The 26,870-nt window shown below is 40.5% G+C and overlaps 2 protein-coding genes across 13 annotated transcripts in view; one reads left to right on the top strand and one right to left on the bottom strand.

The window, feature by feature from the left end:
* The window catches only part of LOC101737057 (protein prickle), a 358,717-nt gene that overhangs the window by 319,382 nt on the left and 12,465 nt on the right, over positions 1-26,870 (top strand). The gene's annotated exons all lie outside the window — the stretch shown is intronic.
* On the bottom strand, positions 4,986-8,061 carry LOC101745668 (uncharacterized). Its single transcript, XM_038017606.2, has 2 exons — positions 6,182-8,061; positions 4,986-5,253 (listed from the first exon to the last, which is right to left on the bottom strand). Exons 1-2 carry the CDS (start codon positions 7,990-7,992, stop codon positions 5,070-5,072), a joined length of 1,995 nt encoding a protein of 664 aa, XP_037873534.1. The 5' UTR covers positions 7,993-8,061; the 3' UTR covers positions 4,986-5,069.

Raw genomic sequence — 26,870 nt, 5'->3', positions numbered from 1 at the left:
TATATAAATTCAATTACATCATCACAGTTTCAAAATGCAGCTAAAGGAAGTGTCAATGAGCATACCTACAATTATTATTTTTTATTGCTTTTATGTGTGGACGAGCTCACACAGCCCACCTGCTGTTAAGTGGTTACTGGAGCCCATAGACATCTACAGCGTAAATGCGCCATACACCTTGAGATATAAGTTCTAAGGTCTCAGTATATAGTTACAACGGCTGCCCCACCCTTCAAACCGAAACGCATTACTGCTTCACGGCAGAAATAGGTGGAGCGGTGGTACCTACCCGTGTGGACTCACAAGAGTCCACCAGTAATATAATATCATCATCATCATCATTCTTTCCTATTACCCTCTACTGGGGTGTAGGGCTCGAATCAAATCTTTCCATTTACATTGGTCTTGGGCAGTCCAATCCAACTCCTCCCACGTCATGCCCAAGACCCCTAGCTCCTGCTCCACCGAGCGACGCCAAGTTGTTCTGGGGCGGCCTCTCTTCCTTTTGTCAGACACTTTTCAGATCAGTGCTCTCTTTGATGGCACTGATAAGGTGGGTATTAGGCTTTCTCAAAAAGTGACCAATCCGATGCCACTTCCGCGTAAGGATCTCCTTCTCCATTGGTGTCTGCTAAGTGATCCTCCACAGCATAATATAATATAATTGTATGAAAATATACCAACACATAAAATCGAGATTAAATTGCGGTATGCAGAATCGCATGCAGATCCCGCAAGCACGTACCAATTTTAAAAAGATATACCCGATACATATTTAACACATGTTCATAATTGACTTCCATGACGAAGACACGACATCATGTAATTAAAATGAAACTTGTATTTAGTGTTTAGCGCAGTGGGGCGTGTTATATAACACAATTTAGACAGCGACCTCATGAGCTCAAACGGGTGACGGCATTCATGAGTCCGATAACCATAAGACGAAATGGGCCACCTATGCAATAAATAACTAAACATGTCACAAGACTACTCAGATAATAAAAAGTACCAAAGTGTAAGCAAAGTCGAATAAGATGTGTGGCACTGTGAGCTTCCTGTGAGCTCTCAGGTGCTGAAATATGATTCAACAGGATCCGAGCCTCGGGATGTCCACTGTTGACATGGACGACATATAGCTTGACTGGAGAAACAAGATATTTAAATTATTTAGTAGAAAGATCAACCTACAATAATGTAAATGCTGGTCTTCTTGAGGTGAAAAATGAAAAAAAAGGGCTAACCGCGACCGTGCACTTCACACGGGTGTACATCTATAAAGGAAAGGGGCTTATTGTCATGCGCCAGAGCAGAGGTCATACCGACCAAACTGGAAACATAGATCTTCCACAGTGCAAATCCAGAAATCTTTTCTTTTTTTTTCAAACAACGTCTGTCTCTGGAATTGCTGTCCTCCGCGATATTTCTCAAGAGGTAAAACGCGTCTTTCTTAAAAAGTTAGTTTGATAAAAGTTTTTCGCAATTGGTAACGTCTTCGCTGTGCTGATGTCCATGAGCGTCATTGACTGCTTAAGAACCTCTAGGTTTACAGAAGAGCTCACTTTTTATTCCGTATCATATGCGTTTCATCAAATCACTGTTATGTATTTGATTTGCGAGACATTTTAAAAAACAAAATTACTGAAAATTATCTTTTATGTATGTGCCGTTTTAATAAAGTCGGCCAATGAGTGATAGAAGCATGTAACATTTAAAAAAGAGTTTATTTAGGTTCTGGATGTGGTGTTTTGATGACTCCAATCAACGGGTTTTTAATTTACCAATATTTGATTGCCGTTACGAATGTTTGTCAAAAATTAACTACATACCACAGGGCTAACTTTGAGTGTTCAACTTAAATATATTAACTTAGATACGAGTATACTTACAAGGAGTCGGCAAGAGTGTGGGGTAGTCAAATAGAACGGTAGCTCCGCGGCTAGTTAGTACTCAGTAAGTGTATCCATATACTCAAACTATAAGGGGGCACTTGGTCATAGCCGAGAAAAAAAACTAAACAGTGATCAACATCTAAGCTGCAAATTGGTGAGGAGACAATTTGTTAAAAATGATTAAATATGGTATTGATGGTATGTGTCGAAACTGTCTGAACAGCGATAAATATTCATGAACCTTAACAATACCGTTTGTTTACAGGCAAAAGTAATTAAACGAATCTCGCATTTTCGCGTCTTTACTGCGCACCCTTACATTTGATGATCTTGGCTGCAGACGTGTCCATATTATTATGATAGGTCCATGTGTTAGAGCATGTGTTTCCTCGGTCTAGCGGAAACCTATGCAAATATCGGAGAGCGCCCGCGTCACGTCCGCGACACGCACCGACTCCGCATACTGATCACTAAATACTACACAACTGCAACGTGTACGGTTTAAGACAATTATTTTCCCACAAGATCACCTACAGAGATTGCCATAGTACCGTACTACACCACAACTACAACCAACCAAAAAGAATAGCGGGGTAGACGCGACCATCTTTAAAGAGGTCTTGACGTGTCTAATGAAATGAAAATGGTTTCACAACAGATAACAATAACTGCTATCAAAGGTCTCGTCAGTGATGGACTCGGACAGCTCGGAGACCATAAACAAGTGATTTAATTCGACGCTGGAATCAGCGTAGCCCTAGAAAAGTAAATACTCCTTTCTACAATTGCGAAAATACTTGGAAAACTGAATACAATCCGTTCATGGCACCGCACTGGGTAGGGCTAAAGTTTAGTGATTATGTCAATATTAGGAACATATTATGTATACGGTATGTATGTGTCTGGGCGATAGATTTTCAAATAATTATTTTTAATTTCAAAAGTTTCGAAAATGGTTTTTCCGAAAAATGGTTAAATGGAAAGATCTGAAATAAAGAATAGTTTCTTTCTCGTTACCTTAAGTAGCCCGCTCTGTCTGAGTCGGATTCGATCTCGAGCCAAGAGGGTGTTTTCATTTGAGTTCCCTATCGCCTTGATTTCATTCCACCCAAAAGATCAGCAAGCGCCACTATACTTGGATAAATTCCTAACAGGCCGCCAACCGGCTCGAACCGACCGCTATGTTCCGATATTGTCCATACCATACTAAGGTACCATAATAAGGACGTCATTTAAAAAATCATGTACAAATCATTGTGGTCGGCAATGTGCAGTAAATAAGAAAGGCATACCAGACTCTATGTACTCGATAAAAAATATGAGTTAATGACGCAGACGGTAGTGACTCCCTGCTCACTGATAAGACACCCTCCGAGCACGTGCCCTACAAAAGAACCCTTGTCACTGGCTGTGCTAATATTGGGTGTCTTTATCTCAGCCCTGACATAAAAATCATATCAGATGGCAGGTGGGCATTATTCTTAGAAGTTTTTATGGTTAAGATTACTACGTTATAGTCATATTTAGGCACAGCTGCCTTACTGATGTTTAAGATTATCACGCAAGGCACGCGCCACAAGCGCTTCAATATATGTCCCATGTAGGGTACTATTGTACCCTATTATTGGTATTCCAATATTTGGGTGTCTTTATGACAGGCCTAAGATAACAAAACCTTTATTAGCCCTTGATTCAAGTAACAGATAACATTAAAGAATTTAATATAAAAGATATTTCAAAAATAACGTGTAGAACAGTATTCTTAGACGCTGTTAGTTCAATTATTTCTCATATTTTATATAGTTTTTTTTTTTATGTTTTGTTGTCATATTTTAGCATTGGCATTGTTAACAACACTGAAAATGCAAATCAAAAATGTTAACAACTAAAAAATAGATCAAAGTGTAAAAGTTATAACAGCCCAGCTCATGATCCGCACCGCAATGAGAATGGTTTCAGCCACCAACTAGACACGTGAGCCTTAGTCCCATTGTAATAACTTCTATAATTCAATACGAAAACACAGGAGCATAGTTGGAAAATCAAGTTAGAACTACTGCGAGTAGATGATGTGTTAGAAGTAGTGTAGGAGCCAACTTGCATTATGGAAGATGGTCCTTTGACCTGCATTAATAGAAGAGCTAGAAAAGTTTTGTGGAAGTCAAATGACAATTAAATTAAAATAATAACACAACTAGCTTTTCTATCTCAACCAAAGATTTTCACATGTATTAAAAGAAATGAAATTATATTTACGAAGCTCAAGCCCCGAATTGAAAATAACTTTAGGAACTATAGAAATAGGTATATATTTATTAACCACATGACCCACGAGGTGTGTCTTCAAAACTGCCTAGAAATCTTGCTAGTATTCTGTTTAGTGCTGTATATATCATTCATGTCTCTCTGTTAAAACAGAATTCCTCAAATCCGAAGTGGCTGAAATTTGATATTCGAACTGCAAGTCCAATGTGTCAAAAAGGAGTTCATCATTGAATGTTCAATAAATAATTGGCCCTTGGACGTCTGCACCCTAAGTCCCTAATTCCTGTTCGGAGTCAGTATATTATGTCAATAGTTTGGCCTGACTGTCTTAGCTCGTTCGAGTGTGGTGTGGGCACACAGGGCTCAGAGCAGCTCAGTGTCGATCGTTTGTCAAATAGCTCCAACAAAACGATACTCTCTTATTGACATAATTACACACACACACGCACACGCGCGCGAAGAAAGAATTACCTTTCTGGAATTTTATGCCCATTTCATCACAATAGACGTGACGGCTGACAAACAGAGTGATTGATGTGAAGCGACCGTCGCATAATAGACAACCCTCGTGCCCAATTAACGACAAGGGCGGAGGGAAATGTTTATGTAAAATCAAGTTTGCTAACAAATTTATTTAGTTGGGACGCTTATTTGATTTTCTGTACAGGATCGAGGCTAGAGACTAAGGATGGAGAGGCTTTATCAATAAACTATGCTTATTTACCAGCATACTATAGACATAAATATTTAAAGTGACAACTAGTTTTGGTGTAATCATTTCTAACTAAGCTTAGCAATTATAAAAGTGCTAGTGGAAAAAAAATACAATTGTAAAGTGAACTGTTATATCCAAAATATAAATAAATACAATATAAATAGGACCAACAATACAAAAAAGGTATTTTCTTCAATCTACGTCAGCATAGCCAGGTTACCGCGATTACTTTCCGCGTGCCGGACTCCGAAATTCTTCGCACACGATCTCTGGTGGAGCTCACAGCAGTACGCTCTGATGAACGGCTGGTGGCAGTACCGACATGAAAACAAGGCTGAACGTCTTTTAGAATCCAAGGCATGCCGGCAAACACAGCAATTCCTGTAGACAATTTTTCATAATTTAGGCTGTAAATCCAAAGACTGGTTAAATAAGAGGGACTTATAATGGTATTGACAAGGTCAGGCAGTCAATCTAGAGCATATACTTGACGTAACGTATACACAGAACATAGAGACAATAAATACAGACAATAATACAGAAATAGGCAGGGTGGTAGGTAACACCACCCTGCCTATTTCTGCCGTAAACTAGTAATGCGTTTCGGTCTGAAGGGTGGAGCAGCCGCTGTAGCTATTCTTGAGACCTTAGAACTAATATCTCAAGGTGGGTGGCGCATTTACGTTGTAGATGTCTATAGGCTCCAGTAACCACTTAACACCAGGTGGGCTGTGAGCTCATCCACCCACCTCAGCAATAAAAAAAAATACAAGACTTTTAGAAAAACTGAGGACGTGTACGCATACGGAGAGGTACATGAGAGGTGTACGCATGTTACCACTAGTGGAAAGTATAATATTTACGGCTCACAAGTAAACCGACATGTGTGTTTGGTAAAATTTTTAAAAGTATTATAGGAGAGACAAGGTCGTGCTATCTACGACCTCCGGTAGCCGCGTCGGACCAGATGAACCGTGTTCTCGGGCAGACATCGAAGCCCATAAAAGAAAAGAACAGTAATCATAATAGACGACGGCACTACGCTACGTTCAATATCTAATTTATCCACAGTCTGGGTTTAACTGTAATAAAGCGATGCTTCATTAACTAACCTACTTACAACGATTGGGAATACCAGCACTTTTTACAACGACGAAACGTATCCTGCTACTGATCCGGGAAAACCGTTTTGCATAACATTAAAAATCGATCTAATTTTCCACGCTTCAAAAAGCGACAAAGGCGCAGCTTGAAATCATCTCGGTCACATAGTTTACCGGTTAATGTAAAAAATTAAAAGTACAATTACCTCGTGTTGTCCAAATTATGTTTCTGAATGTGTTCGCTGAGCTGTGACGGCCGACAGAAGGCTGCCCCGCAAATATTGCAGATATAATCCGACTCGCCGATCTTAGACAGCTGGGGGAACTGAACCATGGACAAATATGAATTATAGTCGATTCGGGGCATGTACGACAGGATTTGTCTTATCGTCTCCTTCGATATCTTCAGCAGACCTAACAAACCGATTGGTTCTGTATTCACCGCTATAGTAAAACACCTTTTGTTTTTCTTCGAAACCCTGTTTTTTGTATCTTTGGATAATGAATCCATGATTTCCGTACACACGTCTTTCGTGGGTTCTTCTAAACTGTTTGGCAGAGAAATAGATCGCGATTTGCCGTTCAATATGTCATCTATATCTTTTTTTATTTTGTTACTTTTATTGATTTCTTCTGATAATATTTTATTAAGTTTTGTGGGTCCTGCATTACAATTTAGTTTTAATGCTTTACTGGTACCAACATCAGAAAAGCTAGAGATTCCACACATTAAGCTCTCCGTCTTGTAAAACCCGAATGTTTCACTTCTAGAAGTGTTCAAATCATTGCTACTTAATTTGCAAGCAGTAGAAGCCGATTCATTGTTACCGTAATGAATAAATTTTGTGTTCATGTCAATCATCAATTTATTGATTATATTTATTAACTCATCCAATTTACTTTCAATGTTCCCTAATATATTTTGGTCCATAGCAGTATTTACTGTATCCTTATCAATTTTACTGGATTTTGGGAGTATATTCTCTTTTCTGTCTCTTTCTACACATTCATCACCACCATTAATATATGGAATATTAGCATGGTCGCTTACTTGCACCGAGGTAGTCTTATAAATTTGCTGTTTATTTGTTTTTTCTGGTACAATAGTAGATTTATCAATTTTGTATTTTTCACGATTACATTGGTTTATAGGACTATCATAGGGGTCCTTGTCAATGACTATAGTATTACCACGAAAATCTCTATATTGCGGTGTTCGGGAATAACCTCGACTAAAATCTCGAGCTCTCTCCCTATCCAACAATATAAGTCGTCCATGAGAGGAAGTAGGATAGCAATAGTGTCTATTGCCAAACTGTGACCTTTCTGTTCGTCTACAATTTTCAGATTGAGCACATCTCTGCTGTCTTTCGTAAGATCCATAAAAATCTTCAAGCAAATTCTGGCATTGTCTTGATTGGTTCCAACTAAATCGTGTATTGTACAAATCACATATGTCCGGATAGTCATCGGCTTTACCTTCGGGTACCCTGAAGTCATCAGCTCTAGAATTATACCCATGCTTACATTTCAATTCATTGATGTATTGTTTCCAAGCGTCTTCCGCCCTCTCTTTTTGACGACTTACCACTATATTTTTAAGTAGACGTTGCAATCTAGCATTCCTGGACATTGTTTTGAAGACAAATGCTTGACTGTAGTAATCAATGGCAGGGCGACAGTATGTCGATTTTTCTGCGCACTTTCCAATGTCTATAAGATACTCATTTAATTCTGTCGGAACGTCGACAAGTTGTTTGTATGTCTCTGTTGAACATGCTTCCGTATTATGTACGTTAATTTCATCTGTAATTTCTCGTGTTTTAATTTTATTATTGATACCATTCGAATCATGTACTTCTATTACTCTCTTTGCATTTGTATTCAAATCAATTAGTTTACAATTACTGTTATGTTCAAAGATTCTGTGATCATGTTTTCTTTTCTTGCAGTTGTTAATATTTGAATTATATTTATCTAAGAAAAACTGTTCATCGTAATAGGTCTTATTATTCATTTTATAAGAAATCACTGAAATTTATCGAAGCACTCATTAGGTTAAATCAAAACATCGAAGTCAATGTCAAAATAATTTTTTTTTTTTTCAATTTGCGGCCGTCTGTGAGAGTTAACATTAATTTGACGCAGTATTTATGGAATTTACGTTCGTTCGACACAAAAATGGAATACAGGGCCAAAGAGCATATCGTTATAAAACTGTTATTGCGGGTAATTTAAACATTAAACATCGAAATCAAGAATCTAATGACAGACCACATAGCTCTCGTAAGAAAGGAAACAAGCTTAGTATCAAACAATATAATTGCACTGTATATACCACTTGATCAAAACAACGAAGATCCTCAATAAATTATCGATTTTAAATAAGACACAAAGCATTTGAAATGTAGAGATCGTGCATGTTAGGAGTGCTCGATCTCTGAGAGAGTGCTACAATAATTGGACTTCACAAATACACTAACTAAATGTGTTTTTTCATATTTATTATAAGATATGAGTGTGTGTTTGTGGATCACACGTTTTACGTTAAGAATATTGATGCGAATCTGTAATGACAATCCCACGAACAATGATTTGAAATTCGTTTTAAGGAACAACCTTGTAAGGTTTATTTCATCATATTTTATGTGTAATATGATTTGATTGTTAACAGAGACCAATGGCAGGCGAGTGAGATCTGAGATCAGTGAAGCAGCGATCTGAGATATCTATAACGTTAGGAATATTATACATAGTAAAATATTATCACAAAGAAACTGAATACCGTGTCTGAATATCTGCACTGGACTGCATGAAGAATCATAATATGATTATGAAAAGATGAATTTAAGAGAAACACATGCTAATAATACAGGTGATATAAAGGCAGGAATAATATCTAAATATTATTTAGGGTAAAATCTAACGAAAAAATGAACTAATAACTAATTGCACCTATTTTATTTTGTTGAACCTCGAAGTGACATTAGAACAAATTGTCAAGTTAATCTGACATATTGAAGTCCGTGAAAATGGCCTCTAAAGATTAATTCATATGCAAACAAACATACATAAATACCAATCTAATAAAAGAGTGTTAAACAGAAGAAAAATAGAATTCAATTTCGTCAAAAAACAAGTGAATCTGATAAAGAAACCAATAACTCCTCAGCACACGTTTTATTAATTAATTTAAAGTCGATTTTAAATATTTATGTATCGCCCCACGCCCCGGCCTCGTTCGCAGGTTGTCAAATGATTATGTTAATGTCCTCATCGAATATTCATTGGAAAGCTACCCTTACATTTTATCGTTTAAGCTAGTCTTACATTGCACTAGCTGACACATCTTGCACGTTTGCCTTCACGATTTGGGCCTCTATAACTGAACACAAACTAAGTCACAGCATCGCAGTATATTATTCAGATGTAAAATCAGATTGACTTCCTATTTTCGTGTATTCTTCATTATCAGCATCACAGCGAATACCTAGTTTGTAATAACTAGGAAATGGTGATTAGTAAAAATATTTGTTAAAATAGAGATTGTAACGCGGGAAAAAATATGTCACTGTCACCTCGAAATATAGGCAAAGGCTTACGTTCCAGAAGTCCGCGTCATACTCTGCGTCTGTTGTAGTTCCAGCTTTATTATTGCTTTTGCTGTTTCATTTCGTGTCATGTATAGTGTATAGTTCGCTAGAGTGACATGGGACATGTCTTCGAGTTTTTCTTTCTTCCATTGTCAGCGGCTAAAGTCACCCTAATGCTTTTGGAAATGATTCTAGTTTTTTTATTCAAGGCTGGTGGACGAGAGAGCAATGTTAAATGATACCGACAGTTCATGGACAATGGCGAACGTTATTAAGAATTGAAACATCCATAGCCTAATGAGCTAGACATAGTCTTAGCGACGAATCAACTTCAATGAATTCAATCAAATATACAATCTACGATGAAAGCATTCATATAACTTCAATAAGTCTCCTTTACCCAATCATGTACCCGATGCCGACCGAGGGGCGGGCCCCTCGATAAGCTAATTAAACTTTACCCATTTCAATAGCAAATCACAATACTTTGTCCCCTCGCGAGAGTCTGTAAACAAGCTGAAGGTGACCTTATCGACCTTCATAACGCCCCGGACATCACTCCCAATAGTTGTAAACTGGGATATTATTTCGGCTTCAAAAGTTCACGAATGAGTCTGTCTGGTCTGACGGGCCGACCGCCCTGATCGATGGAGAATCAGCAACGCTAACGACTACGTCAGTCCGGCGTTCTTGAGATGGCCGAGCGTCTGATTCCACTGTTTAACGTCCTCTCCTACTCCTACCTATCCCGACTCTCCAAGGGAGAGGCTCAGACAGGAGTGCAGAAGCATTTAGTGAGCGACTTCGCTCATCCCACACACACCGGACGCCTCCGCGATTCGCGGATCTCGTACTAAATCTGACGCAGGCCCAAAAAGTAATACTGAAAAGACCAAAAGGTTGTGAATCCATAAGGACGGTCGTCTGTAGGCTGGGTCCCCGGTGTGCAAGCTTCTAATATTACAAATAATGCTGTTATAATTTGAACCTTTGGATATTCTTAAGCTATTCAAGAAACTATAACGTAACCAAATGAAGTTTCTCAGGAAACATTCGCCTCGCACTCCTCGCAAAATAAGACAAACCTTGTTATTTATTGTACGTACACGTGAAGGTGAAGGCTGAAGCCCGCTGAGCGTCGCCATGGCAACCAGCGATCAGGCCTCCGATATCAAATCATATTTACTGTGAACATTTCAAATAATTGGACAATTTCAATATAATGCCCTAGATTTTCTGTCGTCGTTGATCTATTAAAGAAATTATACATAATGTCCTTCTTACTTATAACATATTTTTCCATGCCACATTATTTAAAATGAATCGAATTTAATGATTATTTTTATTGATGAAAACAAGAGTTATGTTTTGTGTCATAAAGAACGTTGCGAGGATCGATCCTGGTGAAACCACGGGACATGAAGCATCACGTTACTTTCGAAACACACAGCACGCTTATACAGCGTGAGACATGAGGTTAAAGTCTCAAACGCTTTGTACAACGACGATTCCACCCTTCAAACCATGATGAGTGACTACATCCCGACAGGAATGGACAGGACGGTGGTACCCATTATTGCGGTCCTACAACATGTTCTACCATCGGTAAACCAATATGCAGTACAATATGCAGCCCAATAAAGACGTGATGAATGAAATATAAGTAATAATTGTATTTGTGGGAGCGAGACAAAAACAGTCATTGTGTCGTGTCCTCGGTGCACAGAATGGAGTCCTCTTCGATCCTGTTTGATGTTATTATTCATGTGTTAGCATTATTGTATCGCGGACAGTTCTTGGGCACCGCTTCTTTACAGTTTAGGGTTCAGCATTAGAAATTGTTACAGTTTTACATTCGTAGTCGCTGTTTCGGCGGCGTCGTCTCGCGCAACTCTATCTGCCACAACGCTCAGTGATAAAATCATTTTCCTTTCAATAATTTTAAAACATACAATAGCTTTATATGCCCTCCCTATCCGCCATTAGCCTCGAGGGTCAATTTAGGCTTCGCCGTGATAGGTGATGAACTCACAGAGCTTAGCTTTAAAGAACTCACATCTGCTCTAGAACGACAGCGGTGCACAGAATCTACCGCAGGAATCGCAACCCACTGAGGAGATCCGGCGAGAAACTTCTGTATACATTTATTATTAGTACTCTGAGGAAGATTTTCATCATGGTGTGACCGCCATCATGGATCACAAGAAGTTTTAACAAACACCTGTGTTTTACATTCGGTGATGTTCACAGCGAAATGAGACTGGGCCGCAATAGTGGGTACTATACTGGGTGAATGAATAAAATCCATCTTGCCAAGACCCGAACAAAAATTAAACTCGAAAATAAACATAGAGAACCATTGAATTGTAAAACGTTTTTTACAAAACATTTCTGTGTGAGGAATTTGTAGTCAAAGAGATTACGTTTGGACGGCAGTTCAAAGCGCACGGTTGCCATGGTGACCGCCTGGTACCATTCACGGATCCCGACCGTTCTCAGAAACTACGTCTACAAGTTTATTGTAAATATTTGAGGTTTTATTGATGGCTTCGGATCTTGCGTACTACAAATATTCTACCATTTTTGATGTCTTTTATTTGTGACTAAGCGGAATGTAGCAAAATAGATTAATTCTTATTAGTAGTCAGTTATGTTTCTTGTGAAAGAACAAAATGCAGGGATATTACTTCTGAATATTTTATGTCACGTCTCTTGTGGTCACTAATGTCTAACACATGGTAACGCTGCTGCCCACAGCTAAGAACTTTTTTCGATGATGCGATTGAGGTAAGGACATGGGAACCACTCGAGCAAGTTCTTAGGAGCTCCTAAGGAACTAGCTCACGAGTGCTCGACAGCTAGCAGCCTGACAGTAATGTGTTGACACTGCTAGTGACATAATCAAGCAATAGGGGCCGCTAGACCGTCTGAGAGCATATGCAATTAAGAAGTAAAGATGAGTCACGTCATTGTACATCGCAATGAGTTAAAACAAAAGGCTAGTCTGTACAAACTGGATTATCTGTTGATAAGATAACAGTAACGGAGTCGGACAAGTGTTCCCACGGTGCGCCCGCGCCACTACCGCGTCTCACACACGCTCAGCCGACTGTGCCTATTGCACAAGAGGGTTATCGATTTAGCTGTGTGGTGTTGGACTAAAACAGCACCGTACCATCTCTTCCCGTGATGCTCGTCAAAGGCAACTAAGAGATTTACCGGAAAATAAGCAGCAGCGTTCTCTGATTATTATACAAGCATCTGCTCGTGTTGGGCGCAGACCTATTTCTGCCGCGAAGTAGCCATGCGTTGCGGTTGAATCGTAGGACTTTACACGATGCAATTTCGATTCGAAGTCATGTCTTATGGTCGGCCGCGACGTCCACGCGACCCACGGACTCTCATACTCACTGAACATCAGGTAGGCCGCGAATTACATACTGATGAGGGGCACACCGTACATGTTTTTTTTTTCCTACCTCGCTGAGAGCCTTGAGAGGCTATTTCAGCGTAACCTTAACAAGTAGGTGAGCTCACGGGGCTCGAACCTGACGACGTTGCTAACACGAACCGTAGCAAGAGCCGTGCTTCGCAGAATCTACCACCGGATCGGAAACGCAACCCACTGAGAAGATCCGGCGAGAAACTCAGTGGGCTGTGTCTGAGGGTTAATTTTCTCGTCGAGCCCTTCGTCGCAAATGACGGGTTCGACGAGAACGATGACCAGTGCTTGAGGTACCTAAAAGCACCGTTAGTGGATCGGGAGGATCCGAAATGACGTGTTTGGGGCGACATCGACTGCTTTCCATTCTGTCCGCAGGATCGGGAATATAGTTACCGGCCACGATGAGAGGGTTCTCGTGCGCTCCCGATTCCGTTCCCGTCACGAGGACTGTGGTGGATTGGCACACGCTGGGCATCAGCCTGGCTGAATCTGATCCACCATCGCTCCCGTTTAACCCGGACTCTATCCCGTCTCCTCAGGATACCGCTGAAGCCATAGACATCTTAACGTCACACATCACCTCGACATTAGATAGGTCATCGAAACAAGTTGTAGCGGAGGACTTCCTTCACCGCTTCAAATTGTCCGACGATATTAGGGAACTCCTTAGAGCTAAGAACGCCTCGATACGCGCCTACGACAGGTATCCTACCGCGGAAAATCGTATTCGAATGCGTGCCCTACAACGCGACGTAAAGTCTCGCATCGCCGAAGTCCGAGATGCCAGATGGTCTGATTTCTTAGAAGGACTCGCGCCCTCCCAAAGGTCTTACTACCGCTTAGCTCGTACTCTCAAATCGGATACGGTAGTAACTATGCCCCCCCTCGTAGGCCCCTCAGGCCGACTCGCGGCGTTCGATGATGACGAAAAAGCAGAGCTGCTGGCCGATACATTGCAAACCCAGTGCACGCCCAGCACTCAATCCGTGGACCCTGTTCATGTAGAATTAGTAGACAGTGAGGTAGAACGCAGAGCCTCCTTGCCACCCTCTGATGCGTTACCACCCGTCACCCCGATGGAAGTTAAAGACTTGATCAAAGACCTACGTCCTCGCAAGGCTCCCGGTTCCGACGGTATATCCAACCGCGTTATTAAACTTCTACCCGTCCAACTCATCGTGATGTTGGCATCTATTTTCAATGCCGCTATGGCGAACTGTATCTTTCCCGCGGTGTGGAAAGAAGCGGACGTTATCGGCATACATAAACCCGGTAAACCAAAAAATCATCCGACGAGCTACCGCCCGATTAGCCTCCTCATGTCTCTAGGCAAACTGTATGAGCGTCTGCTCTACAAACGCCTCAGAGACTTCGTCTCATCCAAGGGCATTCTTATCGATGAACAATTCGGATTCCGTACAAATCACTCATGCGTTCAACAGGTGCACCGCCTCACGGAGCACATTCTTGTGGGGCTTAATCGACCAAAACCGTTATACACGGGAGCTCTCTTCTTCGACGTCGCAAAAGCGTTCGACAAAGTCTGGCACAATGGTTTGATTTTCAAACTATTCAACATGGGCGTGCCGGATAGTCTCGTGCTCATCATACGGGACTTCTTGTCGAACCGCTCTTTTCGATATCGAGTCGAGGGAACCCGCTCCTCCCCACGACCTCTCACAGCTGGAGTCCCGCAAGGCTCTGTCCTCTCACCCCTCCTATTTAGCTTATTCGTCAACGATATTCCCCGGTCGCCGCCGACCCATTTAGCTTTATTCGCCGACGACACGACTGTTTACTATTCTAGTAGAAATAAGTCCCTAATCGCGAAGAAGCTTCAGAGCGCAGCCCTAGCCCTAGGACAGTGGTTCCGAAAATGGCGCATAGACATCAACCCAGCGAAAAGTACTGCGGTGCTATTTCAGAGGGGAAGCTCCACACGGATTTCCTCCCGGATTAGGAGGAGGAATCTCACACCCCCGATTACTCTCTTTAGACAACCCATACCCTGGGCCAGGAAGGTCAAGTACCTGGGCGTTACCCTGGATGCATCGATGACATTCCGCCCGCATATAAAATCAGTCCGTGACCGTGCCGCGTTTATTCTCGGTAGACTCTACCCCATGATCTGTAAGCGGAGTAAAATGTCCCTTCGGAACAAGGTGACACTTTACAAAACTTGCATAAGGCCCGTCATGACTTACGCGAGTGTGGTGTTCGCTCACGCGGCCCGCACACACATAGACACCCTCCAATCCCTACAATCCCGCTTTTGCAGGTTAGCTGTCGGGGCTCCGTGGTTCGTGAGGAACGTTGACCTACACGACGACCTGGGCCTCGAATCAATTCGGAAATACATGAAGTCAGCGTCGGAACGATACTTCGATAAGGCTATGCGTCATGATAATCGCCTTATCGTTGCCGCCGCTGACTACTCCCCGAATCCTGATCATGCAGGAGCCAGTCACCGTCGACGCCCTAGACACGTCCTTACGGATCCATCAGATCCAATAACCTTTGCATTAGATGCCTTCAGCTCTAATACTAGGGGCAGGCTTAGGGACCCCGGTAACCGTACTCGTCGAACTCGACAAAGAGGTCGACGTGCAACCTAACCCATGCATCAGCCCGCTGAGTTTCTCGCCGGATCTTCTCAGCGGGTCGCGATTCCGATCCGGTAGTAGATTCATTCGCGAAACAATTGCTCTTGAGTTGTTAGGTCTCCTTCGGAGGCGCTCGGGCAGTTGTTAGCAAATCCCACCCCTCTTGGCTGAGCCTTTGCTCGCCCACCTGTCCTGGTGAAACTGGAAAGGCCTTCGGGCCACCAGTAAACTTTCAATCATAAAAAAAAAAAAAAAAGGGTTCTCGTGTCGTGCCGCTTTATCGAATTGGGACCGTACATATTTCTGCCGCTTGTATCAGTAATCCGACAGCCCTTGAACGATTCCAACCAGTGACAGCTTCGCGGTAGAAATAGGCGAACGGTACACACTAAGTAAGAACTAGATAAAAAATGACGAACTGATTACAACAAAAAATCACACAGTTGAATACGGTCGAGTTCCATTATGTTGTGTGCACAGGACCACACCACGCTCGCTACACTACGGACCAACCGATGACGTGCCGATCTACTCAGTACATAACTCATTTATTACGAAGCTATGTACTGTGTCAAGCTTACAATGTACAAACAACATTTTCGTAAAGATAATCAAAATTAAACTTAATGTACCTTATGAGTGAAATATTTAATCTCCGCGATACCATCCGCGGCGCATTCCAATTATATATACAGTCCCGCGAATGTATTAATTAATAAAACAAAACGAAATATATTTTGAAATCAATTAAAATTCCACCGGAATCGTCAAGGTCGACTCCGAATACCTAACATTCTCGGGCCCTCTAAGGATAACCCCAACGTTCACACAGCCACACTCAGAAAACACCTTCGCTGTAGGCAATAAATTGATTTTTAATTCCCTCGTGGCTGTTCATCGAGGCCCTTAGATTTCAAATTTTCATTAAAAATCTGCCGGTGTGCTTGAATATTATTATTATTATTATTACATAATTTTTTTATTGCTTAGATGGGTGGACGAGCTCACAGCCCACCTGGTGTTAAGTGGTTACTGGAGCCCATAGACATCTACAGCGTAAATGCGCCACCCACCTTGAGATATAAGTTCTAAGATCTCAAGTATAGTTACAACGGCTGCCCCATCCTTCAAACCGAAACGCATTACTACTTCACGGTAGAAATAGGCAGGGCGGTGGTACCTACCCGCGCGGACTCACAAGAGGTCCTACCACCAGTAATAAAACAATGTTCCTGTTCCTTTATCGTGGAAGTTATTTGTGAATATTTTGCAAAGTCCGTATATTATTCCGTATTCCTCAGAAATTGGAAGCTGCCTGCGGGATTCGAACACCGGCTAAGTCGCTTCGCTCGATACGAATGGACCGGGCGTCCTTATCCTGTACGACTTTTTAGCATTTAAATTTTTAACCATAATTACACGGCTACGATTAAAGGAAAAATGTTAAATAACTTTAACTATACTGTTATGTACGTTGGCCTTCTTCATTCGTTTTACATAATATTATTGAATTTTGTGTATTGGTAATTCGACGTAATATTTTTGTTTGTTTCATGGATACGGACGGACTTAATTGATTTAAGCTAAGCAATTAAAGCAATTTCAATATTCCCCTAAATAACAATAAAAAATTAACATATCTTCGCCTGAATTAGAAAAAATCCGAAACATTGCACACTGAATCTGTCAACAAACAAATAACTCGTATTGTTCATAAGTCGAACAGAAACAAACCAAGAGTCGGGCAATCAATTACCCTTCGTCTAGAGCCGCGGTCCGGTCGGTACAAACAACTAAACAAAAACAACTAGACGGATCTTTTAATTATAGTCGACCGACTTCAAATAAATAAAAGGAGTGTCCTGTTAACGATTCACAGCGCTATTAATGACGCGCCGATATTATTGAACGTGTTTTTGATTTGGCAAATGCACTGCTTCATTTCTCCATTATTAGAAACGCAGGAAACATAGTATAACCCTCGTATTTGCAACTAGCTTTTGCCCGCGACTCCGTTCGCGTGGAATAGTTACTTTGGCATAACGCTAAATTTTACCCGCGACTTCATTTACGTAGAAAGTGAAAATATTTTTGGAGTTTACTCCTTAAGAATCGATTTACATATATAGGCCCGGGGTATGAAAATTATGGGGACCAAAATCGTACTAGAGAGTATAGCATGTCACACGAAATGCGTTATGCGCCTGATTGGCTCCTGATTGCGTGATGCGTGCGCGCGCCAATCAGGAGCCAACGCGCGGCCGCGTTATCGCAGGTGACGCCGGGCTGCTGCGCCGGCAGTCCGCCACAAAGCCTCGTACTGATCGCGCGTTTCTCTCATTATTGTATTTTCATATATTTGTTAGTCGTTTGTTTTGTGTCTCGTTAATTTGTTAATAATCTGTAGTGTATCGTGTTGTCGTAATATAGAACTATTTCTCGTATTGTTTCGTTTAATTTACCGACATCGTTTTGCTTGTGGCCGGACGCCGTTCGGGTTCGATTCCTGAACGTATCAACTGTTAGTGGGTTGATACCCGAATATAACCCGCTACAAATCATTTATTAATAAAGCTTATTAAATATAAACAATTCCTTCTATCAGTGAATGGACAACTTATATATTAATTGTAAAAGTGAATTATATAGACTTACTTAATTACCGCATCCACGTGTTCCGCAACTCCCGGATCATTCTCACTAGAATACGTAACTTCCATATTTTACTGTATTCAACTGACACAAATTTATATTTATATCCAGTAAACTCCAGTCGTGCGTCGGAGCGGACACACACACTTTTTTTTAATTATGAATGCTAAGGAGCTATTTAAACCCCTATTTTGAAACATTCTTTATTGATGCTCCACTTGTATTGGCCTTACCGTGATGTTATATAGCCTATAGCCTTCCTCAAATGGGCTATCTAACACTGAAAGAATTTTCAAATCGGACCAGTAGTTGTTGAGATTAGCGCGTTCAAACAAACAAACTCTTCAGCTTTATAATATTAGTATAGAGTATAATAGATAAATAATTGGCGCTGGTGACTGCTGTTTCGTAATCAAAGAACTCACTGTACCTACACCTAGTATCTGTACTGATAGTCTATCAATTAGAGTACTTAGGTAAAGAAGGAGAGGGACGTATTACACAAACACGTAGCAGCGGCGGCGGCGGCGCGGGGTGGCCAGTGGACAAACAAACCAGCGAGAAAGTAAACCGAGCTCGGCGAGACGGCGACGCCTCCCACACTAATGGCATAAAGCAGCATTCCCATCACTCCGACCCAGCGTAAGCCACAAAAGTACAGTCCGAAGCAAGCCGAATATTTCTCAAATATACGAGTATGACTTATGATAGTTTGCTTAATATTTTTATTTTTTATTGCTTAGATGGGTGGACGAGCTCACAGCCCACATGGTGTTAAGTGGTTACTGGAGCCCATAGACATCTACAACGTAAATGCGCCACCCACCTTGATATATAAGTTCTAAAGTATCAAGTATAGTTGCAACGGCTGCCCCACTCTTCAAACCGAAACGCGTTACTGCTTCACGGCAGAAATAGGCAAGGTGGTACCTACCCGCGCGGACTCACAAGAGGTCATACCACCAGTAAGAATTTATTCTTAAGTCTCATAATGAAATGAAAAACCTCTCTTATCCTCTTTTTCGTAATCGCGTTATTAAATTACAAGTCACTTAAATGTGCTCTAATTAAGCAATTGTGTATATTACACTATAGTTGTTCGTATTTATATATACGCGCTAATGCTACTCAGGTCATCGGATTTTATTTATTTATTTATTTCTTAAACGCGTTAGTTTGAGACGAAACGATATCTTATAGAACTATCTCACAATCGACAGACACATAACTCTACGGACGACGTTATGTACAACCGAACAAATCAATATTATAATTTACATTTTAATGTTTTTATTTTATTATGTTTTTAAAATGACTCTTTTATAATATACCGACATTATTTAACTTTATTTTATGTGTATACCTTATTTGTTGAAGATTAAAATTTAATGGGTAATTAAATATATAGAAGCAGCTTATTAATAAACATATCTCATGCGTCGTCTGTAGACGTATGGAAACTTGATTTGAATAATATCAACCGGAAGGTATCTTAAAAACGTTTTTACTTGAATAACCTTGTGGCTCTGGCAAGGTGAGCTGCAGCATCGTAGTTACAAAATGATTACCCTCCCCGGTATCCTTCAGCAACAGTAATGTAATGTACACCGGTATTTTACTGGTGGCAGGACCTCTTGTGAGTCCGCGCCAGTAGGTACCACCACCCTGCTTACTTCTGCCGTGAAGCAGTAATGCGTTTCGGTTTGAAGGGTGGGGCAGTCGTTGTAACTATACTGAGACCTAAGAACTGATATCTCAAGCTGGGTGGCTCATTTACGTCGTAAACGTCTATGGGCTCCAGTAACCACTTAACACCATGTGGGCTGTGAGCTCGTCCACCCATCTAAGCAATAAAAAGAAAAAGAAAAAAAACCGCTTCACAGCCTGATCCTACTCCATTCACACACATACCTAAGCCACCTGAGCCTCCGCGCCTACATTTCCTCCAGAATATTTGGCTCACCAGATAGCTCCTCCAAATCTTTGTTACTTCGAATGCACGAACCACTGTTATCCCTCTGAACTAGTCTTAGTACCTTTCGCTCAATTACGAGGATTTTTGTCCCTTCTTTATCTGGAAGCGGAGCGAAGCGTCCATGCTTGGAATCCATAAAATAGAATCGGTCTGAATATGGTCTAGTTTAAACTCATCTTGGTGCGTCTGCTTAGTAACTCGGAATAGTTGGAATAATAGAGTATTTTGTGCACGTATGTATTTTAATCTAGTTTTGCCCGTCATTGCTGTCAGTTATATAATAATATATAGGTAGTACAACCAGCTTGCCGGTATTTGGTCACTTCTTTGTATTTCGTATTTCCCATAGCTATGTATTCTCGTTACCGCCTTATGTTTTTTTATCAACGCATCAGAAGATATACTCCGTCTTTTCGTGGCTCACACGAAGGACAATCCGAGAGGTTTCATGTTGAGGTCAGTTGAATGCGTCTATAAGGTGCTACTTCTTTTCTGCTAACAGAGCAAAGTCACCGGAATACCCTATCACCTTATGCTTTCCATTGATTCGCACTCCACCATTAAGTGTGTAGTGAGTTATCAATAATTATTTTCTTGAATTTAAGTGGCTGAAGTAACTAAAATGCTGTATAAGTGGGATCCACTATTCTGACTATTACTGGACAAAATTAACCATGCTTTGAATGGTGAAAATGAAACTAGTCCCAGAAAGTCATATTTTCTTGCATAACACCATCCATTTAGCCCTAAACCTACAAAAGTTTGGCAAACATTATCGATTACGAACTAAATTTGAGGACATCAATGAAATCTTAGTACATAGATTCTTATAGATATCCTTCTAAACCTTATTCTAAGTTGAAGTAACCTATAACTGATCACGTATGTTGTAGATATTCATAATACTATCTACTTACTACCTACTACTTCACTATGCTTTTGTAGTAGTTGTAACCATCCCTATTAGTAAAGCTCGATGGTACCGCCGCTTTGTTTATCCCACTTTTTTAATGCTGTCAACAATCATAGGGTCACAGCAGGGCAGTCAAGGTGATGCCTTAAATTCTTCCCCAATACCACGTCCCATTTGGACTGCAGAATAGACATTATTTCAAAGTAACACGCCGTCTGTGACATTTACGTATCGCTCGTAAATCTGAATCATGGAACAGAACTACGAGTAGCTTTTATTGAGAGCTAGGTGGATTTTGATAGCCTTTCATTATTCATTTTATAGTAATGAATCAACTATATTTTTTATTAGGTATTTATAAAGTACAACAAACTTACATCAATATTAATGAATAGAAATAAATTATATAACTATTATTATAATGTCAATATAACATTAATTCAAAAATGAGTTCTACTGCAGTGAAAAAACAATCCAACAATCATCTTATCTTCTTACATCTAGTCATAACCCACTTGCGACTGTAGAGCCTTAGGTGACAATTGTGACGGTTGTACGCAGCGATAGGACTTCATTGGGAAAAATAGAAATTTCGGGGCCTCAAACTGCGTAAATGTATATAGACAGAATTAGAAGAACTAGATAGTAACTAGAAAGGACTAGAGAGAAACGAACTAAAGAACTAGATTTACGGTTGAAACTCGTTTTCATTTCGATAGCCTTGCAGTTTTCGGTCATATCAAACGACAAATGCTTTATTTGCAAGAATCCTTTTATTGTGGAGATAGAACACCGCTAGTCGGACAAACAACTAAAAGACGACATACGATGAAACACACATTATTATGTATATAAATCAATAGTTGTGTAGTGAAGCCCGGCCACGCTCCTGTGATGTGTAAACAGTGACATTGACAGCGTCAAACCACGCGCCATTTGTTAAAGTATTTGTCGATCGTTTCGCTAACACTTTCCCGGAACGCCAGTACGTGATGGCCGTTCGTCACGGCCCTTATCACTTTAAAAAATCACATCGAGAATAAATTTTATTCAACGTACATTGCTTTCTGTGAGAAGGAACATATAAAGCCGGGATCTTCAGTAAAACACTTAGATTAATTCTTATGTTTAAATTCCATTCATTTGTTTTTTTAGATACTCCAACTAATAATTAATTAGAGAAATTTTCTAATTCAGTTTTAGTTAGTGCTTATAAGATTGATCAAAAGAAGATATAATTACAAATTAAACATGATATAGAGAAGGTGGGCGGTGAATTGTGCAGTCCGTATAAAGAAGCCTATAAAATTGAAATTCTCGCCATTGAAATTTAAATTATTTCAAAGTTGATTTTACAGCTGAGTTTGTCTTATGAATTGTTATAGTCGATTAACAAACGAACTCAAGCTGCCCTCAACGAGCCCATAGACAGCAACGATAATACCAATCTAGTTGAACAGGAAACGAAAACCTAAATTATTACCTATCGTCACTTTTAGAAGTCAATATTTGTATATTACGGCGGCAGATATAATATGGGATCATGATAGTCCTCAAGACGAGCGATGTATTAGTTACATAATGATGGTCTCGGATAGTTGCGTCGTGGAATGCCTCAGCTTGGCGGGGGTCTGGTCAGGTATCTTACGATTGTTTCGAAAAAAAAACGAAGAGAAAATGTTAAAAAGACAAGTGTACAACAAGTGCTGAAGGTTGAGGAGTTTTTGTGGATTGTGTGGGAAGGTAGTCTGCTGACCGATTTATATTGAATTGTACTAAATTGTGTTTGCTAGTTAATTATAATATATTCCACTATATTAGAAGTTCAGCTTATAGTACATACACAACAAAAAAACTGGTGGTAGGACCTGTTGTGAGTCCGCGCGGGTAGGTACCACCGCCCTGCCTATTTCTGCCGTGAAGCAGTAATGCGTTTCGGTTTGAAGGGTGGGGCAGCCGTTGTAACTATACTGAGACCTTACAACTTATATCTCAAGGTGGGTGGCGCATTTACGTTGTAGATGTCTATGGGCTCCAGTAACCACTTAACACCAGGTGAGCTGCGAGCTCGTCCACCCATCTAAACAATAAAAAAAAATATAAAAATAATAATATTAAAGCACGATCACGGCACGGCCGATTTTTAATGAAAATTTGAAGCGTCAATTCAAGTTCTAAGGTCCTTGACGAACAGCCACGAGGGAATTAAAAATCATTAAACAATAAAACAAAAAAAAAACATGAAGACGAAGTGTAAATTGAATTATAATATAACCGTCTTTTGTCCATTATGTCGAAATATATGACTGCTTCGTGGAAAAAATTGCAGAGTGGCGATGCGCCAGCATTTGTAGGTTTCAGTACGTTATACCACCAGCAAAGTTCTAAAGCAGCAATATCAGCAATCAGCAAGTTGTACCCGTCTTCGTATATTGATTAGTGTGAATCAAACAATGCTGACAAAGCCTATGTGAGCATAGCTATCTGAACTTCGGCGCTTATTGGTTGGCCATTAGCACGCCACACCACCTAAATATTGTCAGCTAGTACTTTTCTGCCACCAAATCAATAACAATTTTCGTCTTCTGGTATACCGACTGCTCATTCTATCAAGTCTAGTTACACTTACAGCAACACGTACATTTAAAATTCTTATCACTGCCGCGTGTAACTTCTTGGCCCACACACTTTTGCGGTAGGCAGCGGCTTGGCTCTGCCCCTGGCATTGGTAACGTCATGTAGTAGTCAGGTAAAATTCATGGGTAACGGTAACCACTCACCATCAGATGGGCCGTATGCTCGTCTGCCTACAAAGGCAATAAAAATAAACACATCTGGCCTGTAAATATTAGGGGTCATCCGCCTGGAGTTGTTACTGGCAGTGACAGCGTCCGAAGTACCTAATGGGATCCACAAACTCATATCCCGTATCAATCTTCAACCACAACAAAAACCCTATTTCCCAAGTGTATTTCCAATCATACATCAACACGATAGGTGGTCTCAAGATTACCCCAACGCCAATATTTGTGTTATGTTTCGTTGCCAATTTCTACCCTGTTATTAATTTGCCGAACTGCCCGTCTTCATACCTCCGATTTTCAACGAGACCAATTTGAAACGATACTAATGCTTTTAGATTTGCCGTTGACTAAAATGGGATGAAACTGATAGATTGAAGAATACTCACAATGATCTGTTCTTTCGTGTTTTATTTTGTTTAGTGGGTTATTATTTTATTTTATTTTATTTATTGGGTACTAACATGTCAGCACAGAACATTACAGGTATCATATACATTGATTTCATACTAAATGCTAACACAATTACAGGTACCGACGGCATGTATTGAAAAAAAAGCGGTTCATTATATAAAAAAACAAAAAAACCCCATTATAATAGTTATTATAATGGGTTTTTTCAATTAAGTAATAGCGTATTTGGTAGTAAATGTGTAATAATGTAAGGTCTTCATGTAATGTTACATAAAGTTTTTTTTTTTTTTATATAATGAACCGCTTTTTTTTTTGACAGTTGTCCAACGTTTGTGAAAGTGCACAACTCTCAAAATAATCAACGTCATCTCAATTCGCATCATATACTTTTTCGTAGGCAGCGGCTTGGCTCTGCCCCTGGCATTGCTGACGTCCATAAGCGACAATAACTACTCACCATCAGATGGGTGGTGGCTCGTCTACCTATAAGGGCAATAAAAAAAAGAAGAAGATAAGACTTAGCTTAAAGGTCTCGTTACCAGGCCATAAATTCTTAAAAAAAACAAATATTTTGGAAACAATACAGAGCAATGTATTGCAGTGACTTAGTGGCCGCGATGCGTGAGTCGGTCTCCGTTTGAAGTGGTAATGCTTGGAGGGCGTGCTCCATCAGCGCTGATACCGGCGGCCGGCGCGGCGACGGCTCCCTTGTATCGGATGTGATTTCGGACGCTATCAACGCTTCTGCCGGCGCCTATCTGTAATTGAGTCGTCATAATTCGATATAACGTGTGGTCCGTTTATCAAAGTTTTTAGCAACCGGCTGAGGCCCAAGCATTACCCACTAGGAGGACATTAACAATGCCAATCCTTTTTTTTTTTCTTACTAACGATCACGCCACGTTAACTGGTCCCGGGCTAAGTTCGTAAAGAACTTGTATTACAGATACCAGATAACGGAAATAAATGTAAGATTTTTATTATACACTTAAATAATTATATATAATATACATCCATAACCCTGGAAGAGAATTTTTTTTTTAACATTTATTATACACATATCTTCCCTTGGCGGAATTCGAACCCGCGACCCCCTTGTGTAGTGACCATGTATGTCACTTACCACTACACGAGACGGCCGTTGACATTGATAACACATTGTCAGTACCGAATGCTCTTCAATTCAATGCACTTTACTAGGACTTGAACATTTTGGAATGTGGACGTAGTCACTGTTATATCGGCAATGTCGTGTCGTGTAAGCAATATAAACAGTTTATTGGAATGAACAAAGAGAAGATCTCCCTTCGAACGCGCACCACTCAGCGGACGGACGGACGATCCCTATTGTTTCATTCTAATATAGTATTGTCTCTGAGTATTGAGTCGACACAGATTTTGGCGAATTTCTTATCTTGTTGGATGCCTTGTATCCTTCGCATTGTTGAAATAAAATTACTTCGGGTCGATTTCTATTTAAAGTCCTCAATAATTGTCAATCTATAATCCTATTTTTGAATATTTTTTTTAATCAGAACACTCGTACATATTTCTGAAAATATAACCTTTTTCTTAGTCAGTCAAAAACCAGCCTAAGACAACATCCTCCGAGAGGAGGAGCCTACGGTATGAATCGGGCCCGTGACGTAACATCCGTCCGTTGGACGTCACGTACGTACGAGCGTACAATATCAGTGAAAGTATGACTAACTCACTGTATACTAATCACTTACTGTATTCCGCGCCGATCGTTGTGTTACGAGTGTCACCGGATGTGTCCTAACGAAACAGGAACGAGACGACAACAATCGGACGGTATCATGTCGTATGTGATCAAACGCACCAAGATCAAGTTGAGCGGATCTTTCATTCTCCTCTCACGCCCACTCTTATTGTCAGCAGCTCACTCCATCCAGTTTGAAAGGTAGTAGGGTGGGATAGCGGTTGTTCCCGTGAAACAAGTTTTACTGAGTGTCTCAACAATGATAACACTCCTTGGCCTCAACGCTTTGCGGTGGAATACGCAGGACATTTGTTGGAGTACACATTGAATATTTTAATATCTGCACAATCTAATTTTAACGTTCCCTTCATCGTACCGTCCTCATTGTACTCATGAATGGCTCTATAAATAGACTCGGAATGAAAGATATAATAATATAATGTTTAGCGTCTCATTGTTTAATACGCACGGTCGGCGCGATCACTCTAATCCTGTCTTCAATGAATCCTTTCGTACAGTCTAAGCGACGAGGATTGGCGTTTTTTACAAATAATTGAAACTTTCTCTACTTTGCTCCCAATTGGGGTGCGATTAGTCCACGACCAGCGTTTGGTTGCTGGAGTCGATATGCCTTACAAGCTGGTTGTGCGCGGCCGCCTGTCCACCTTTCGAATTGGAACTCTTAGCTGTTCCATGGCAGGAATAAGTATAGAGGAGGCCGCCCCTACCCGCGTATACGGCCTACCATAAGTACATTGATAAAGCTTACATTAACA

The sequence above is a fragment of the Bombyx mori genome, chromosome 19 (genome assembly GCF_030269925.1).
Source record: "Bombyx mori chromosome 19, ASM3026992v2".
In the NCBI taxonomy this organism is placed as follows: Eukaryota; Metazoa; Arthropoda; class Insecta; order Lepidoptera; family Bombycidae; genus Bombyx; species Bombyx mori.
Note: the sequence above shows the minus strand (reverse complement) of the source record. Positions and strands in the feature narration are given on the sequence as shown.

Excerpts from the sequence above, each read along its gene's own strand:
- LOC101745668 (XM_038017606.2), bottom strand. The coding sequence starts at position 7,992 with ATGAATAATAAGACCTATTACGATGAACAGTTTTTCTTAGATAAATAT. Across the intron at positions 5,254-6,181 it reads CATAATTTGGACAACACGAG|GAATTGCTGTGTTTGCCGGC; the intron begins GTAATTGTACTT and ends AATTGTCTACAG.